Source organism: Cyprinus carpio, chromosome B16 (genome assembly GCF_018340385.1).
Source record: "Cyprinus carpio isolate SPL01 chromosome B16, ASM1834038v1, whole genome shotgun sequence".
In the NCBI taxonomy this organism is placed as follows: Eukaryota; Metazoa; Chordata; class Actinopteri; order Cypriniformes; family Cyprinidae; genus Cyprinus; species Cyprinus carpio.
The window spans coordinates 11586028-11606058 of NC_056612.1; the positions used below are offsets into that span (position 1 = coordinate 11586028).

Below are 20031 nucleotides of genomic sequence, written 5' to 3' on the forward strand. Positions count from 1 at the left end.
TGCTAGAGGATGCTCTCCAATTTCCATTGTCACTTCAGTTATCTTTTTCAAATTAACCAAATTAGTTCCAGCAAGTATAAACAGAGCTTCTCTACTTGCACCTTTGTCTGCTCTTTTGTCACGAACTTCAGGTGAGAGAGCACTAATTAATGAGCGAGTAATGCAGATCAAAAGAAGTCTACAAGCATCTTTGTCTGACACACTATAAACATCCACTACCTTTTCCAGTTTTGACAAGAACTCTACAGGATCCATGTTATAAGGGTCAAAAGTACCCGCTGCTGTAACAAGACTTTGAAAGTCCATAAAAGCCAGTTGTCTAACAGCTTGGTCATTTTCAATTCTTTGATCAAGTACCCTCTCATTTCCAGTCTGTCTTGTTCGCATTGGTGCTATTTACAACCTCACAGAATAATCTGAAGAATTATGTCGTTGACTAATGGCTTCCTTGCAGTTATTCTCGTCATATTCAGGTTTAGATTGAGCATTTACCAACTGTCTAGCTGCCCCTTCATACAAACATCTAAATGTTTCCCTCTCTGCTTTGGACTTTGAAATTTGTTCCTTCAAAATGATCTCTTTAAGGCCCTGATATACTTGAAATAAAATCGAAGAACAAACTAATATGACGTAATTTCGAATAAAATTAGACCAAAACGAAGTTCGTTTTGAATTTGTTTCAGCAGTTCGAAACAGCTCACCAAAGCGAACTTCCTGGGGCAGTTCGTTTTGGCTCCTAAACACCTTTGAGTTTCCATTGGTCCCTGCCGGTTACACAATAGTGAGTGTGTTCTGAAACTCCACCTTATTTGACGTGCGATTTTTTTTTCCCCGGTTTGTTTCTCATTCAACGGAGGTCAGGCAAGAGATGAAAAAATGTATTTTGGATGCTTCAACAAAATCTAACGGACCCTCTGATGTCACATGGACTACTTTGATGATGTTTTTATTACATTTCTGGAAGTGGACAGTATACCGTACATACATTTTCAATGGAGGGACAGAAAGCTCTCGGACTAAATCTAAAATATCTTAAACTGTGTTCCCAAGATGAACGGAGGTCTCACGGGTTTGGAACGACATGAGGGTGAGTCATTAATGACATAATTTTAATATTTGGGTGAACTAACCCTTTAATTTATTGGTTTTAGAATAATTGTTGTTATTAAATATCACAATGATAGTTACTAGTGATGTGCATGAATACTCTAAAGTGACACAAATGATCAAGAGCGTAAACAATGTTAAGTCCTGGTTAAGTGTGACTTTTTTTTTGCTGAATTCGAAATTCAGTAACTCTCTTCAGTGCAACAGGCTCCCCTTGTGAAAAATAAAGATGTATTTGAAATACATTTATTTCATGCTAAGTATACTCTTAAGACGGCCTCATATGAGGACATTATATTTTTGTGAATTTCTCAGAGACTGTACATGCCAGAGTTTTAAGTTGGCTGGATGTCCTGTACAGAGCACATTCAGGGCTTTTCAGAGATTACAAATGATTGGATGTTTCACAATGAAAATGTCTGAAATTCATTTAGTGACACTCTTATGGAAATCTAATATTTTGTAATTATCATTTAAGTCTGTCTAATTTTTAAATTGTGTCATAAATCAACATATCAGGAAAATGGGTTTCAAATCGAAATATGACTTTCTGTTACGAAACAGGATGTTGATTTCATGCATGTCCTCATATGACGACACCGGGACTAAAAGCATGTTTATTATGCATTTTGGGAGACATAACAAATGAATAGGGAAAGAAATTATATTTCGATATTCTATGAAATATTATATACTATTATGAAAATCTTGTCAATTATTACTCCCATTATTACACTTCATTTTTCATTACATGTTGCCCCAAAAACACATTAATATGCAAATTAGATTTATTTTAGGGATACATTGTATATAATAAGAAAACCCGGTCATTTTACACACATTTTGCAGAAAGAAAAATGGTATATTTAATCATTCTGTTATAACATAGTTGAGAATCATCTTTATACAAAAAAAAAAAAAAAAAAAAAATCTTGAAAACTAAAAACGTACTGGTGATTTAAAAAATAAATAGTTTTTGCCTATGCATGTTCATTCATGTGTTTTTTTTTGTTTGTTTTTTTTTTAAAGAAATTGAGTCCCGACATTTCATAGCTTATGAATTAAATAACTTTTTTTTTTTTTTGCATTACTTTTAATGCTCTAAACAATGTAAAGACATGGTAAAAAAAAAAAAAATCCTAAAACTTTTTTCTCTGGTCTTTAGAGGGTATACCACAAATACATTTACTTATTTATGCACTTAATAAAAATACCCTGCAATTGTACTTTAATTATACTAAACTGGTATACTTAGAGTCTGCTAAATTGGAACAACTAATTTTGTACTTAATGCACTTTAATTGTCCGGAAGTAGTGCTGAAGTCCAATTAAAGATATACTGTAAGTTTATTTGACTGTGCTAAATCGGTTGGTACAACTTCAGGTACACTTTAAATATCTTGCATTTAAAGTCTGATATTCAAAGATTATCAATAGTGATAGTGAAATGTGCATTGTGCACAAGTAGTACTCCAAATAAAGTTTAATTATAATTTTACATCAGTAAGTCTCAAGTGATATGTCAGTAAATATGTTAATAAATTTGAACTATACTTAGAATGAAATAAATGTATTTTAAATATATTACTTTAGACAGACTCTTTAAAAGTATATATATATTTCAAACACACAAAACATTACAAAATGCCACTCAGCCTCATCATTTTCAAGCCTTTGAGAATACAAGAAATGTCATAACTGATCTGGCTACACAACACACAGTCTCCCAGCAAGAGATGACTAAATTTGACAAAAATGACAGTATAAATGTTAAAAGAAAAAATGTAATTATCAGTTAAGATTTTCATCTGCAACCTTCAAAAGTTAGTTCACAATTTCAGCCGTCGTCTATAAAGGAAAATGTTAAAATTTATTAAGAGGAAACATGCTTAAATACAAAAACACACCACGCCAGTAACAGGTATGTGACGGAATCGAAATTCAGGTCGACCTAATATGACTGCTTAGAGGAGGGGTCTCACTCATAAGGGGAAAACTCTTTTACTTGAAGCCTGGAGTTCAGTAAAGCTACCTGCCTGTCAGCATGTGATGCTATCTACATTTGCTGAGGTAACATTTCGTATATCTTCGCAGATGTAACGATGTTGTGGTGAGCCCTCCTTTTACTGTAAACACGATTGAGCTTGTGTGTGTGCGCACGTGTGCTGCGGTGGCATGTCTAATCTACAAACTACAAGAAGGACATGACTCTTCTCTCATAGTGGTATCAGTTCCACTGAATAAAACCAATGAGTTGACAGCTCATAAGTGTGAGTAACAGTTAGGGAGAAAGAGTTAGCAGATTAAGATTAGATTTCAAGAAGTGAATTCATGTTTTGGAAAATAAACCCAAAATAGAAACCATTATGGCAGCTCTCAGACATAATGTACTTTACACTAAGCAGACTTTTTAATCTAAACTCAGGATAAAATGATGAGCTTCATGGATTCTTTGTGATTGCATGTTATTCAACCACTGGCTTCACTACTGATCTCACATCTCAGAATGAGTGGCTGTTAAGAGCTTGTCTTTTTACTCATGCTTTTACTCAGAATGAGACTTAAGACCCTTTTCATCTAGAGTGTTTGTGTGCGCAGTATTCATTTCAAAGAGAGATGGAGAGAAAGAGAGAGTTTGTTTTGGAACTAGTTAAAAGTTAAACCAAGACAGAAAACCTTTAATGGAACATTTGGGGTAGAGGAAAAAGATGCGCAGGAGAAATATCAACAGAAAGACCTGCTGCTGCTATTGGGGGTCCTAAGCAAGAGTCATTCATATAACGTTGGTTGAACTTAGTTTAAATATGACTCATCTGACATTTCTGATAAAGATTTAATGCTGAAGAGCTGTCCCCTCATCTTCAAAGATTCAGAGGGGCCCGACTAACTCACAGCTCTCGTCTTTTTCTTACTGTCTCCTATCTGGTACACACTTTCAAGGTAAGACTTCAGTCACTCTCTTCTGAAGACTTTACTATCTTAGAGCGTATTTAAAGGATGTGTGATTTAACAAAGAGGGTAAAAAATGGCAAACTTGCATGTGATGTTCCAGCAAATCTATAGTGATCTTATTGTAAGAATGCAGTTCAATCAATGTCAATTAAAAGTTAAATTGAATGACAATACAAAAACGTAACTAGGTCAAGCTGAATTTAGTAAGCGAGGGGCCGGATCTGATTGGTGTTTTTGTAACTGTGCTCAAAAGTTCATTGTATAATTCATGCACTTATTCGTACAGAGTATAGAGATGTCAACATAATGTTATCGTCTCATTGTTTGTTTCAAAAAACTGTGAAAAAAGTGATTTTTAAATATATACATTTTCAAAAGTAAAACGAAAATCATAAATGAAAATATATATGTTATGAAAAGATAAATATATAACATTTCTTCTATATATATATATATATATAGCTTTTATATTTTATATTGCATATGTAATTGATCATAATTTCAAAAGTAAAACAAAAATCATAAATGAAAATATATATGTGAAAAGATAAAAATATAATATTTCTGCTAAATGCTATATATGCTATATACATATATATATATATACATATATATATATATATATATATATATATATATATATATATATATATATATATAGCTTTTATATTTTATATTGCATATGTAATTGATTATATTGCATATGTAAAAGATCAATATAAAGGAGGGGAACCTAATATAACCAAAAAGTTATTATCTAAATTAAATTATCACATTAAAAATTTAACACAATGAAAGGCCAGTTACAGCCAAGTAATATATTCATGATTTGTATGACTCTTTACATTCTCTGCGAACACATTTAAAGTCATTCCAGGTGTCATGTGTCATTCTGAACCTTCACATGCTTCTTTTTTCTCTTCCAGTAAGATGCTTGCCCTGCTCAGTGTCCTCCTGCTTTCATCACATGTCCTTACTCTCGTCCAATCAACATCATGCGATGACAAAACAGAGTACTTGAATGACAATACATGCTGCAAAAAATGTAAACCAGGTAAATGAAATCAGCTGCCTCATCACTGTGAGCAGAGTTGAGTCAGAGTTGAACTTAAGATGAGAAAGAAGTAAGCTGTTCTTTAGTTAAGATTAGATAATTAACGTAAAGTGCCCTGAAGCAAAATAACTTGAGTTTAGATTAGGCATTGGGTTGAGGCAACATTAAAAGAATCAAATTTTAGAGACAAATTATTATAGAATTGATTGTAGACTGTTTACGCAGACTGAATCAAGACCTTTAAATGATGTTTGGATTTTTGAGACCTATTTCGATTGAAAAAGTCAGGATGTGCCAACTGCATTATGAAAGAATATTTCAGGGTTCAGCTATGGTCTGGTTTAATGACATTTACCTGAGGTCTTAGAATGACACATCATGTTTCTCGTATGAGGATGACTTGTTCTCTGAACTCAACCTTGTAAACTCTCAAACCAGTCAGCATTGAATACTGGATTTATGAATGTCATCATTTTGTCAGAGTCAGCATGATTCTGCCACACTAATGTCTCAGTACGTCTCATTACATGCATGTTTCCCTGCCTTTGTGTGTGTTTATACAGGAGAGCTTTTGATACAGAAATGCACACAACAAATGGCTGATACTGAGTGTGCCAGATGTGGAGATGGCTACTTCACGGACGACTATAACATCAATTACCACTGGTGCAATGAATGCAGAACGTGCACCAAAGACCGTATGTCCACTCGATTTTTTTTATGATCACAAAACAGGTTGTATGTTCTTAGAATGATATGTTCTGAATCTTCAGATGAATCAGTATGAAAAGTCATGAACTAGAAATACCAAACATGACAGTAAAACAAAGCAGGGGCTTCCCCTTCAGCAGATCTTGGTGGGTTTTTAGTATGTCGGTACTGTAGGTGGGGGTCTGAAAACCGTCTGATAACAAGTATGATATAGGACAGCAAATCTTGAAAATACATTGTGTAGCACTGGAAAAAAAACAAGTGCACCTGAGTGGTAATGGAAATAACTGCCTACTGAGATGTTTTGATATGCAGATGTCCTGCGAAAGATTGAATTTGACGATTAAACAAACAAAATACTTGAAAGGTTATATAGCAAGCAAAACGAGAGAAACTAATGTTTGAAGTTACTGAACAAACAAGTATTTAAAAGCCCAGCATACATTTCAATTTACCAAAGATAGACGTGCTGGTTAAACTAAAAAAAAAAATCCTTGTACATTTTGCAGATTGTCAAACATTTTCTCTGAAGCTTGTGCCAAATGACACTTTAGGTCAGATTGTAGATGCCTAGGGTCAAATTGACCAGGCTAAGGTGTCTCGTGATAAAAAGAGATGAGCAGAAATGAAAAGTGAATATCCTGAGGTGGTGTGAGAGTTAATTTGTGAGTCAGCAGAAAAAAAAACTGTGTTTGCTGTTTTATTTTGACACTTGTCTTGTTGAAATGACTGTGCTCACATATAAGCGCAAGCACTTTTATGTTCTAGAGGGGTTTCATTCTTTTTGTTGTAAGATGGTAACATTTTAACTCTTCCGTGTCATTGGATCCTTCAGAAATCATTCTAATATTCTGTTTTGGTGCTCAAAAATAATCATAGTTGCATACACGCGTGTTGGTACCCTTGGTAAATATGATCAAAGTGAAAATGGAGGAAAATCTCATTATGAAATAAATGTTTTTCTCAAATACACATTGGACACAATTATTGGTACCCCTAGAAATTCTTATGAGTAAAATATCCCATTCATATTTACGATTTTGAGCACACCGGGGTGATTATGAACATGAAATTATCCAGCTATGGCTTCCTGTTTCACAGGAATATAAATAGGAGGGAAAACAAAGGCCGAATTCCCTTAATCATCCAACACAATGAGAAAAACCAAAGAATATATTTCTGATGTGCAACAAAAGATAATTGAGCTTCACAAATTAGAAAGTGACTTTAAGGAAAGAGCTAGAGCAGTGAAAATTTCCATTTCCATCATCGGGGCAATAATGTTCAAATCAACAGAAAATGTTACAAATCTGCCTGGAAGAGGAAGTGTGTCTATATCGTCCTAATGCACGGCGAGGAGGAGAGTTTGAGTGGCTAAAGACTCTCCAAGGACCACAGCTGGTGAATTGCAGAAAATAGTTGCGTTTCAGGGTCAGGAAACCTTAAAATAAATTATCAAACAGCACGTACTGTACATCACCACATGTTGTTTGGCAGGGCTTCAAGAAAAAGAAAAAAAAAGCAAGAAAAGAAAAAGCTCTCATTCAAAAACAATCCCCAGCATATTCAGTTATCAGACACGACTGGAACTTCAAATGGGACTGGCTTCTATGGTCAGATGTAACTAAAAAATGTTTTTTAGCAGCAAAGACTCAAGATGGGTTTGTTGTACACAGGGATAAAAAGTATCCCATGTGTTAATGAAATATACTACTGTGTTTTTAATGTTGTGGGCCTGTATTTCTGCTGGAGGTCCTGGACATCTTTTTTAGACACACGGCATCTTTGATTCCATCAAATACCAACAGATAAAAAATCAAAAAGTGACTGACTCTGCTAGAAATCTTATAATGGGCCATGTTTGGATCTTCCAAATGGATAATAATCTAAAGTGAAAAAAAAAAAAAGTGAAAGTCGTGACATTTGTCAAGTATGGTAACCCATACTCGAAATTGGTGTTCTGCATTTAACCCATCCAAGTGCACACACACAGCAGTGAGAAGTGAACACACACCCGGAGCAGTGGGCAGCAACTGGGGGTTCAGTGCCTTGCTCAAGGGTACTTCAGCCATGGGTATTGAGGGTGGAAGAGAGTGCTGTTCATTCACACCCTCCCACCTACAACTCCTGCCAGCACCGAGACTCAAACCTGCGACCTTCTGGTTACAAGTCTAAATCTCTAACCGTTAGGCCACAGCTGCCCCTACTGTAAAAACAAACGTCAAAAACAACACAGAAATGGGTCACTGGGCACAAAACCAAGCTTCTGCTATGGCCATTCCAGTTCCCTGACCTGAACCCTATATACAAGGAGTGGGGTCTGATCTCTTGTCGGGTGTTCTCTAACCTCATCAGGCATTATAGGAGAAATTTTGGATAATTTCAAATATAGGATACTTTGTTGAATAGAAATTTCTAAAGAACAGCATTTATTTGAAATTGAGATCTTTTGTAACATTATAAATGCCTTGGCGGTCTCTTTTGATCAATATACTGTGACTTTGCTGAATAAAAGTATTCATTACTGACCCCAAATGGTTAAACAAAGCATCTCTGAGATGCAATTTGATGAAAACAAAAAAAAGTCAAGGTAAATGTGAACATTACATATTTATCTAGTGTGGGTCATTTACAATCAAACAGTAATTCTTACAATTCTTATAGAAATTCATATTAAATTTTATTGATTTAATTCATCTTAATTAAATTTAATCAATCAATCAATCAATCAATCAAGTTATTTTTGCTACACCTCAAATCAGAAGTTATTTTATTTTGGTAATAATGTTAGAAATTATATTTTTTTAATGAGATTTCTGGGGATGGGGGGGGGGGGATTTAAATAAAATGAACTATTGTTTGATAAGTGTGAGTTCTCACAGTTGAAGAAATTACATAAGCCCTTTCACTGTTTTAACTTTGCAGATATGATGTATGAGAAGAACTGTACGTCAACAAGTGATGCAGTGTGTACGTGTGTTGAGGGCTACAGATGTAGAGACAGTAAATGCCAGGAGTGTGAGAAAATTCAGACATCTACTGTTTCTTCACTTGCTACTATTAAAGCAATACCGCCCACCCATGGTGAGTGTCCTGACCCGCTGTTGTCAATCTTTTAAATTAGTTGCTGTTGAAGGCAAAGAGTCTATCACACACACAGAGTATATCAGGTGTACTCTCTATTGACCTGTTTACTCTTTCTCTCTCCTTTTCTCCTTCCATTTGCTCCCTTTCTATCAACCTCTTCCAGATATAGTGTGGATCTCGGTGAGTCTGTGTTGTGCGTGTATGTGTGTGTGCGTTCTGCTCACCTGTTTCCTTCTCATCAGCAGACATGCACGACAATATGGATGGATCATGCCAACATCACCTGGTCAGTGCTACTATAAACAACACATCAGTGCTTTTATTCACAAAGAAAACCTGCTCTTTGAGTGCTTAATATACTGACACTCCATTGCATGAATAGTATAACATTAATATCATATCATATCATATGATATCATATCCAAGATGGACTAACCATCTATAATATAATATAATATAATATAATATAATATAATATAATATAATATAATATAATATAATATAATATAATATAATATAATTATATTGCTTGAGTATGAGAGTGATATTACGTTTATACAACAGTTTGATGGCACGAGTGTAAATGTATATGGAAAACAACAACGGAGTGTCTTTAAAAACCCTTTTGTGCAGAACTACTTCCTTCCACAACAGATTAAAATTTAATTTTGACAGTTTAACAGCTGAGCTCAAGGCTCCGTACTAATTCGAAAACATCACTTTAGAACTAGTAACGAAGGAATGTTGAGTTGCTTCATTAAAAACATATTGTATTACTTAATTAAAAGCTCACTGTATTATGTAGTGTGGAGTATTGTGTGAGAGAGATAGACTGAGCGAGTGTGATTACCTGCATTTGATACAGCATTCATTCTTCAGCTCAATCTCATATTCACAATAAAACATGACTTTGAATGTCCACTGAGGAAAGCGATATCTTTGTCGTACTGTCCTTTCATCTGTTAAGGATGATTTCCGATGACAGCGCTACTCACTGCATTTGTTAACTGCATCTTAAAAGCTGTTATTAAAAGTAAAAATAACTTCCATTTCAGTCTCTTTCAAAATAAAAGTCTTAAATGCTGACTCGGAAAACAGTCACTTGTCGCTATCTAATGGCAGAACAATGTCATAAAAATTACCATCACGAACACACACACACACTGTTTCCCAATACTAAATACTACTATGTATATAAAATATTATTTATTGATTAATAAACAACAACTATCATAAAAGTCATTCTCTAATATACAGCATTAAAGTTACATAAAATATAACGTGATGAGATTTTGCCTTCAGCCAAGACTTTTGTTCTGGAACAAATAATAGATTAATGAGACCAAAGACGGCCCGTCAGATTTACCCAAAATGAATTATATCTCATGTTTAACCACTATAGAGGCATCAGAGCCAGCGGCAAATTCCAGAAGATCTGGCCGAGGTGAGGCAGCTCTTGGTGTGTTCATGAGGCCCTGGAGCTCACATCTCCAAAAAGTCGAAGCAAATTTTCAAATAGACATTATCTTTATTAACAAATTGTATTTTTGAAGTCTTACCAAGTACATTCTCACCTAAAAAACTCTTAAAACTACATTCCGTGACACAAAAACTGTATTATTTTTACATTTTAGTGGATTTGGGCATCCGCCATGACACTCGCTGTGAGAAATACAAAAAGAGATACAAACGGTGAAACGGTGTTCCTGTGGCAATACCAGTACAATATCTCATGGTTCTCAACCAATCAGATTTGAGAACCAGAACGAACTGTTGTATAATATAATATAATATCTAAAATGGACTGACCATCTGTTTTGAGTGTTTCCCAGCTTGTATATCTAATAATATAATATAATATAATATAATATAATATAATTTAATATAATATAATATAATATAATATATTTTTGGAAAGATTTAAGTTGAAAAAGGACATGTTCAATTTACAGATAACCCAGGAAAAACCCCTTTAAAATATACTGAACTAATTTACTGAAAAAAAATAATAACCTCTATAGTCACTTAATTATAATATTTAGAAGAAAACAAATTTGTGTGATTTCCATATTTTTAAATTGTGAGTTTAATATTTCACCCAATATATTAAAACATTTTATGATGACATACTGCATAAAAGGAAAAAGCTTTAATGATGTGTATTGTACTGGCTTGTCAGGTCAATGGCGCACAGACAAGAGCAACTCTGGATCCAGCCAGTGCACAGAGGAAGAGGAGGTACCAATGCCAGTGCAGGAGATGTGTGGAAAGACTGAAAAACTTGAGGATGTCTGAGAAAAGAGCAGGAAGAAGACCACTGATGCGTCTATGGATTGAGTATTTACTCTGATACAAACCTGCTGCTGCCATTTACGCAAGAGAAAATCTGCACTCAGGTGGCCCATCTGAAGGTTCTGTGATAGTGACTGTCCTTCCTGAGAAATCCCGAGATAGAGAGAGATTTGTGTTGCCACTGCACATAACATACAACATAGAGCTAATCTTTTTATACAAATGAAGGTTTTATTCTCTGCACGCTTGTTTGTATTTATAATTGGGTAGTTTCTGCACAGCATGCCCATGGTCTTTTTTAAGTGTATATTAATGTATAAGGTAAAGTGCAAGTTGAAGTTTTTTACTTATTCTGAAGTTATTTTTTATATAGCTTTTCATTTATTTTAACATGTCTCAAAATAATAAGAAGTTATAGAAGCTGCATCTATAAAATGATGAAAATATTAAAACATAAAATGAACATAATATTTTTTTTTTAATATTTTAAAAAGTTTTTGATGGGAATATAACATGCCATTTCCTACAAGTGTTTTATGTCAGTTACCCAGTTTTATAAATTTTATAAGTTTTATAATTGTATTTGTATTTGCAGTGAAGTTAATGTACTCTGAGAAACATGTCAAAAAATAAATCTTTATTGATTCTATTGCACTTTACGATTAATATCAAGTTTAAAAATGTGTATTACAGCGAATATAAAACATAATATATGATGACACAACAGCTACTGAGTGTTCCTGTGCTGTGCTTATTGACTTCTAAATGAAGAAGCAATGTTGACATTTCCAGACCACCATCAAAATGTCAGGGTTTTCTTTGATGGCACAATCCATCATGTCTGCTGCATAAAAACCAAAGAAAAGAGGAAGAACACTGACAACATTAACCAGGGACTTAACGTGATTGAACACTGATAAACTGCGTGAGAACAAAAAACTGTTTTTGTGTCTTTAACATTTGTAATAGAATTAATAATGAGTATAAATAAATATAAATGTTTTATATTCACTAATGTCAAGACTCAAAATGCCCTAGATAGATAGATAGATAGATAGGAAATTATGGGACACATTGCAGTTACAATGACTTCAATAAATTTACATAAAATAAATATCGCAATATATGTGAATCTTTGGTCTTCTGAGTGTTTTAGAGCTGCTCTTTGCTTTCAAACACTTCCTGAGAGTCATTTAGCCATCGTAAGACGTAAAAGCCTTTGGTATCGACTCTTCCTACAGTCAACATCGGCATCCCACTGCCGTTCTGATGGTTTAGAATCAGTGGTTACGCATAAACGTACTTTATGGGTGATATTGCAAAGCTGGCATGAACTGTCAAGCTCATACACAACAAGTATGTTGTCCATACTGTTAGTCACACACCCAGGCCTTCCCCTAAAGCAGCCTGTTGCTCTCTAGATGAAATCCCCTGCCAGGGTTAGAGTTTTACTGGGTACTCATGAAGCATCAGCTAAAACAAACCACACAGCAGTCGAACAGTACGGAAGAAGATGGGTACAAGTAATCCGTTATCCTTCACAGCACCTCTTCTTTAGATATGTGGCACTCTTTCCCTTGCTCCTGAGATGGGAAGAAGATGAAATCGTTCTCTCTGCTCCTTTCCTCCTCAGACAGATGGACGGGGGGAGACTGAGGGTAGGGCACGTTGATATTGTTTAGCGATTCTTCTTGGAGTTTGTGTGCTTTTTTCTCGCCACCATCCAGTCCAAACTGATTGAGCAAACTAACAAAAACTGTCTTGGGACCGTAGATGTGAAGAGGGCCTACGAGAAAGAGAGAATGTTGAATTTTCATACTATTTGCATGTTTGTTTTTTTCCCATTGCTTTTTTTATGGGGTACGTATCGAATTCTATTTCTGCCACTGAATAAAACAATAAAACCACTTATAATTCTGAAATTTTTTCATAGCAACTGCAAGATGGCAGAATTCTCACAATTCAGACTCACATTTCTCTAAAAAAAAAAAATTCTCACAATTGCGTGCAAGTTATAAAGTCAGAACTGTGTGATATAAACTCGCAATTCAGACTTTTTTCTTGCAATATTGACTTTATTTTTCGCAATCGTACCATTTTTCTCGTAATTGTACGTTTATATACTACAATTCTGACTTTTATTCTCACAATTCTGAAAACATTTCTTGGAATTGTGAGTTTAAATCTCACGATTATGACTTTTTTTCTCCCACCTTTTTCAGAACTGAATTTTTATCATGCAGTTCTGAGTGATGAAAAAAAAAGTGAGATGTAAACTCACAACTGAGAAAAAAAACTCAGAATTTTGATTTAAAAAGTCACAATTACCTTGTTTTTATATATATATATATATATATATATATATATATATATATATATATATAATATATATAATAATTATTTTTTACTCTAAAAAAAATACATACAAATACACATTTTTTTTTTTTAAATTTATTATTATTATTATTATTTTTTCAGTTGTGGAAACTATCAAGTGAAAAGTCTGTAATACATTTCATTTTATACATAGCCTACATGAATATACATACATACAATTTACGGGATATTTTAAGCAGCTTATTGACCTTGTCACACAGTCATGAGGGTCTGCAGTGGTCCTCTTTTGTTTCTTACTGCATGTTTATGTATATTGGTTTGGACACTTGACATGATTTCACAGTCAAATCAAATATTTAATAAAAAAAGAAAATTACAAAAGGCAGCTCTTTATAGTACCTAAATTGCCAGCTGGAGGCACAGTCTGCTCTGAGCTGATTGGCTGATGAAACGAGCAGTCTGTGCTGTGATTGGTGGGTGTGCTGCCCTGTGACAGCATATCCTGGGCATGGGGCTTCTCATCTGGTTGGCTAGTAGGAGGTGCAGTCTCACTGTCCACCTGAAGAAATTGAAGGACTGTGAGTAGATAATTCATGATGTTCACATACTGCCAAAATGTGCAACAGCTCATTACTTACCTCCATATTACCCAACGAGCACTGCCTGACAACTAATGAAGAAAAGACACAGTGAGAGGTAAGCTAGTGATTAACTCACAAAACATCTGAGAAAAAAATGTGTTTGTGTTCACGTGTGTGTTACTCACAATGTTTAAAACATTCCTTCTCCTTCTTCCTGCAGAGCCGGAGGAACAGCATGAGGATGATAACGGATAAAATTAGAAAACTTAATCCACATAAAATCCACATCACAAGACTACTGTCACCTGTAAAATAAATACAAGGATGCAAGTTAGCATTTATGTTGAGATGAAGAGCTGAACAGGTTTAATGGAAAAGATCCTATAAGGGAAAGATCTCTTCAAGAAACGGTTCTCCAAAAAGGTTGTATCAGGTAATAGCAAGAGTAATCTAAGAACTAAAACAGGCAAAAATGAATGTCTGCAATTAAATATCTAATGAATATCAAGAATGAAGTGACTTGTTTTGACTTTCTTCAGTGCTGCACGAATGACCCTTGAAACCCGGAAATAAGTTTGAATGTGTTGTTGATTCCTGAAATAATGTTTGTGGTTAACAGAAGCTCAAAATACTTCTGTCAATGTTAGATACATTAGTCATACAAGACTTTTTTTTAAAGATTATGTGTGTGTGTGTGTGTGTGTGTGTGTGTGTGCGCGCACGTGTGATTTTAATGCTTTAGGGTTCCTGAGGACATATTTATTTATTAATTTATTTTACTTTGGTTTGTCACAGAGCTTATTTTCTACAAAAATCCAAAAGCCAATATGAAATCTTATTGAGTTCCAGGTTGACAAAAGTCAGGATTTAAGGATTCAACTCCACCTGCTCCTCCTAGTGGCAGGCCACCTATTATGCCCTTTTTTAAAGCATTGATTTGGTTTTTGGGGGTTTACTAGAAAATGTTTTCATGCTCGATTGTTCCAAAAACGCATTACTTTTCACACATTTTACATTATTGCAGCATCTCTCCTCCCAATCTGTCTCGAACGCACTGTTTAGTTCCTGTTTTGATGAAACCCCTCCTTCCAAAATATGAAATGTGCTCTGATTGGTCTGCTGGCCCAGTGCGTTGTGACTGGCGAACCGCTTGAGTACATTCTGGAAATGTAACGCACCTTACAATAACCGCAACAACATGGTAAAGCAGCTCTTCATCTTGATCTTTTCTAGTGCAGCTCACCCAGGCCTCTTCCAATTTGTGTGTATCCCGTAGGCGGGAATTATTTAAATGAGTGACTGCGATGTCACTATATCCGGAAGAAGCGTGCTAGTGCTAGTCCAAACAAGCCATTTGTTGTAGTTCTTGAAAAGTGTTTTCTGTTAAACAGAATAACTCCCTTTGGAGTTGACTTTGAAATGGTATGCTTGTCAGTTGCGAAACTACTTTATTGAAAAAGTCTCTTTGTATGCAAAATAGTTGGGAGAAAAAAAGTGTTTCGCGGATATTTTAATGTATCATCAGCAAAACATAGAAATAGTTGTTGTCTTTATTCTATTGTGTGTTATATTTATTTGCTAGGTAAATGTCTTTTTTTGGTTCTTTTGCTGTTGTAGGTACCCTGTAGAATAAATAGCCTAGTAATTATTTCTCCTTATCGTAATTGGGCCCTCTTGGATGTGTGAGCATAGGCACATTCCTAGAACACCTATGCAGAAATCCGGCCCTGGTCATGGGGCCTGATGTCTTGGAAGCCCCTGTCAAAACATTGGCTCAGTCCATAATCCAACCATGCTTCAAGCATACTACCCTTAGAATACACACATCATGCAGAAGAAAACAACAGTGCTTACCCAGTTTAATCTTAGTAGATGAAGTGGTGGATGTAGTGGATGATGGGACATCAGGAGAGGTGGAGGATGGGATTGTGGTGGAGACAGGAACACAGCTGTCACATAGGCGTGTGTGTGGATCGGTCAAACAAACGTAACCCTCTCGACAGCGACACACTAGATTTGATGTGCTTGTGCAATCCTTCTCCACCTCCATGTTGAATTCTGGCACACACACACACACACACATTTATTTTTAAAATGAAGCATGTTTTTGCCATAATTCCTGTTTCTATTCTCACTTCATCTTGTTTATACTATCATGGATTAATTAGGTGTAACGAGCTTCATACCAGGTATGCAGTTCTGGAAGCAGCGGAGGCAAGTTTCCTCTCTGTTTTTCTCACTGGTGTAGAAACCCTCTTTGCATTGAACACACATACCGTGTGACTTGTGATATCCTAAGAGATGGTGAACAGTAAGGAAGTTGGAGTGGAAAAAGAGGAAGTGGGAATGCAGAGGACAAAAAAAGACAGAAGGACATTAAGGTCAAATGAATTCAAAGTATAGATGTTTAAGCCTATATAAGTTGAGTTTGTCTAAGATAGACAGAGGCCATTCGCTTGTTGGTGTAAGTATGCAGGCGTCAGATGGATGTCTTTAGCTGTTACATCTCTCACTTGTGTGAGTGCGAATATATGATGCCGTGTCAAATTCAGAAGGTTCAATTTGTCAGATCGCTGCTTCTTTCATAATACATGAGTGTTTTGGGTATCATGAAGTAGCTGTACTGTGATCTGGTATTTCTGCTCTTGAGACTTTGGCAGCTCATAGAACCATTAATGGGAAAGTTATGAAAGCTGGCACATGGATTGAAAAGAGTCTGAACATTAATCACAGCAAATTTGGAGTCTTTAACTCAATCCTTCTAGCACCACCAACTGTCCAAAGTTGCACACATATTTTTCCATCATTAACAAAAATTATGCAAAGTTAATAAGTCAAACCTTTCTCAAATAATGAGCAAATGAATTTAACAAAAATTCTACATTTACAGCACATTGGATTCCTTGAACCATGCCAAGAACATTGATACCAGTTATAACTTTTTTTGTCCGCCATTTTGATTTTATTTGAAAACCTACTTTTGAAACTTGTCCTAAACTGTTCATCTTCAGACTATGCTGGCAAAAAATTATAGATTTTGTGTCTATAGAACGGTTTTCATATACTGGATCAATTAATTTGATGGCATGCATCTAAGTCTGTATGTCTGTAGCTTTGACATATTAACACCAGGGATGGTAAGATTCTGATTTGCATCAGTGCATCGGCATAAAAGTTAACGATGCAATGCATCGATTTAAAAAAGAGTGCATCGGATACAAGTTAGCATTTGTAGCGCAATGCATTGTTTGCATCGGTAAAAAAAACAATTTATTTATTTTATTTTATTATATTATAAATATTAATATTTTATATGTAGATTGATTTCTCCTCTGTAAACTGTTTCTCAACTAACTATAAAGATACCGATATTAGCATCCACACCAGTGAATGATATCGTTTGTTTATTCTAATCGCACGCCCATCTGCTGCTTTAAATTCTCGAGCACATTAAAGCAGGATGAATTTGTTTACATTTTTCATCAGCTGGAAAAAAATTGTTCTGAAAGTGATTTCAACGATATTGTTTCTCTGTGCATTTATCGTTATAACTGTGGTGTGGATTCTGCTATTATTTAATATTGAGAACGATTTTTAGAACTATATCTTTATTGTTATCGTGCTTGGTGTGAACGGGCCTTTAGAAGTCAGAAAAGCACTTAAGTTAATTTATTACTCACTGTCTGTCTGAAACAAAGAAATAAAAGCAAACTATATGTGCCATATTGAATTGCATAGCATCATGTTTTTTCCATTGCATCGTATTGCCTTGAATCGCATTGTATTGAATCGAATTGAAATCGAATTGCACTGCATCATACTGAATCGTATTGCATCGGTAGCTGCTTTGTATGTACCTTTAATGAATGGTATTTTTGGCTATATATCGAGATGCGTATCACATCAATTTGGTGTCAACACCACCTATTGGTCAAGAGTGGTGAGCAGTTATGGCACATTTCAAGTGAATCTATTTATGGATTTTCAACCATTTTGCTTAAAATAATCTCCAAATGTCTTTATTTACTCACTTTTGGAGTTGGTTTTTCTTGTTACTGTAATTTGTTTTGACTTTTTAAAAATAATAATAAAAAAAATAATTCCACTTCCTGAACACTTTAAATCAACGGTGCATTTTCTAGCAAAACTGTCGTGTTCCCCAGAGATTCTTTGCGTTTTATAGAAAACTATACTATAAATAGTTTTCCATCCCACCTAAAATTGAATTTCCTTAACAAAAGTTTTACAAGTGAACACAAAAGTTTATCAGGGAAGTGCAAAAGTTTTGTGAGAGAATGCAAAAACATTTAAATCTCTCCCGTCATGTCTGTTTAGTATTTAACTTAATGCACTGCATAGATACTAAAAGGACTTTCGTAGCACATTTAAAAGTGTAATAACTCGATATGTATTTGACTGTGCACAGACATTCAGCTCAAAGGGCAAATGTTGAATTTTTAAAGGCGGATGTGGGTGCTAGCACACAGACACACTCACGTACATGCACCACACTTTTCTGCACAGTCTCAGACTTGCTGACTGAGGTCTCTTAAGGGGAGAGACGAGAAATAGCATCAAAAACAGGACGTTACAAAGTAGCTCAAACAGGCAGTGGCATTCTAATGAAGGAAGTGGTTTATGCTTCTGTGTCAGAACATACCATTTCCCATCACGAGAGAAAAAGAAAGAGAGGGAAAGGAAGAAGAAAGAACGGTGAAGAAAAACTTAATAAATAACCATCAATGTCCTGATTTCTTGCTCAGACCACACATGTAATACTGGGAAGTGTTGTGACAGAAAGGTACGCTGACGCACTCCACAAAAACAGGGGAAGAGTTCAGAGAAAGTGATGCCGGATACAAGAGACTGAGAGAAATACCGGCCAAAAATGCTTTCTCACCTGGATCACACAGCTCATCTGAAAGGGCCCTCGGATTTCTCCTTTTTCCGTCCTATTTAAAACAAGAAAATGTGTAATGGATGCGTCCAGTTGAGTGACACTGTGTTTTTAAAATGCACACCAACGTATGGTTCTGCACTAGTTCAGATCACAATTCAGATTAGCTGATTAATGTGAACACAGAGCATGCATCATACTACAAGCCTCCACAACAAAGTGTTTTAGGAACAATATATATAATACATATTATAGCATAATTTACCATAGGCAGCCCATACATCAGGTGACCTGTCAGCATCACCATGGCTACAGATAACACTGCCACAAGCATCTGTAAACAATATAACTATATCAGTGATCCAATCAGACAACATATCACACACCCTCCATCAGTCACTGGAGAACATACAATTTAAACAAACACAATCAAACTTTCAAATAAAGAACTGTGATTTAGAAGAGTGATTAAAGTTTCACTTCAATGTTCACATGTTCATGACTAATAAAACAATGTACTGCATTATGCAGTGGCTGAGTTTGCCAAAAAAGGGGGAAAGTAGATTTGTGGATCTGATAAAAACAACAAATAAGCATGTGACTGGCTCCTACTTTAACTAAGTCATTTTAAATTGTAGTCAACATTTTAAAAGGAAGACCTGCGCTTAAAAAATAAAATAAAATAAAAAATAAGCAAGTAAAAAAAAATAGCATAACAATAGTGAAAATAGTCGGTAACTCACAATTAGTCGAATCCAATATATAATCAAATGCTTTCAGCCTCTATTTATGTGTCTTCTGCCTGTCTGTGTTCTGTTCTGTTCTGATCATTTCATCTCATTGTTTCCTCACCTGCTGTGGCTTCCTGTCATTCCCCTCCCTTTCTTTCTCACACTGCCCATCACCTGCTAACTGTTGTGAAGAGAGAGAGAGAGAAAGAAGCAATAGCTTCACTGTGCGGCTGTCACCGTTTCATTGATGTTTCATTATTACTGGTTTGATTAAAGCTATAA

At 35.1% G+C, this 20031-nt stretch overlaps 2 protein-coding genes across 5 annotated transcripts; one reads left to right on the forward strand and one right to left on the reverse strand.

The window, feature by feature from the left end:
• The first annotated feature begins 3026 nt into the window (after positions 1–3026).
• LOC122139960 (CD27 antigen-like) lies at positions 3027–11929 on the forward strand. 4 transcript variants are annotated; one of them, XM_042740751.1, is made up of 7 exons: positions 3112–3217; positions 4986–5113; positions 5677–5811; positions 8750–8908; positions 9075–9091; positions 9157–9197; positions 11091–11929. In XM_042740751.1, the coding sequence occupies exons 1-7, from the start codon at positions 3210–3212 to the stop codon at positions 11185–11187; spliced, it is 585 nt and encodes a 194-aa protein (XP_042596685.1). In that variant the 5' UTR covers positions 3112–3209; the 3' UTR covers positions 11188–11929. The 4 variants fall into 4 exon arrangements, with proteins under 4 accessions (XP_042596684.1, XP_042596685.1, XP_042596682.1 ...); XM_042740750.1 differs by having other exon boundaries at positions 3027–3177; positions 9075–9197; XM_042740748.1 differs by having other exon boundaries at positions 9075–9197.
• Positions 11826–19950, reverse strand: LOC109057827 (tumor necrosis factor receptor superfamily member 10B-like). The gene is made up of 9 exons (XM_042740746.1): positions 19871–19950; positions 19284–19352; positions 19022–19073; positions 16308–16415; positions 15976–16179; positions 14307–14426; positions 14179–14210; positions 13940–14099; positions 11826–12989 (listed from the first exon to the last, which is right to left on the reverse strand). Exons 2-9 carry the CDS (start codon positions 19350–19352, stop codon positions 12742–12744), a joined length of 993 nt encoding a protein of 330 aa, XP_042596680.1. The 5' UTR covers positions 19871–19950; the 3' UTR covers positions 11826–12741.
• Positions 19951–20031: the final 81 nt, after the last annotated feature.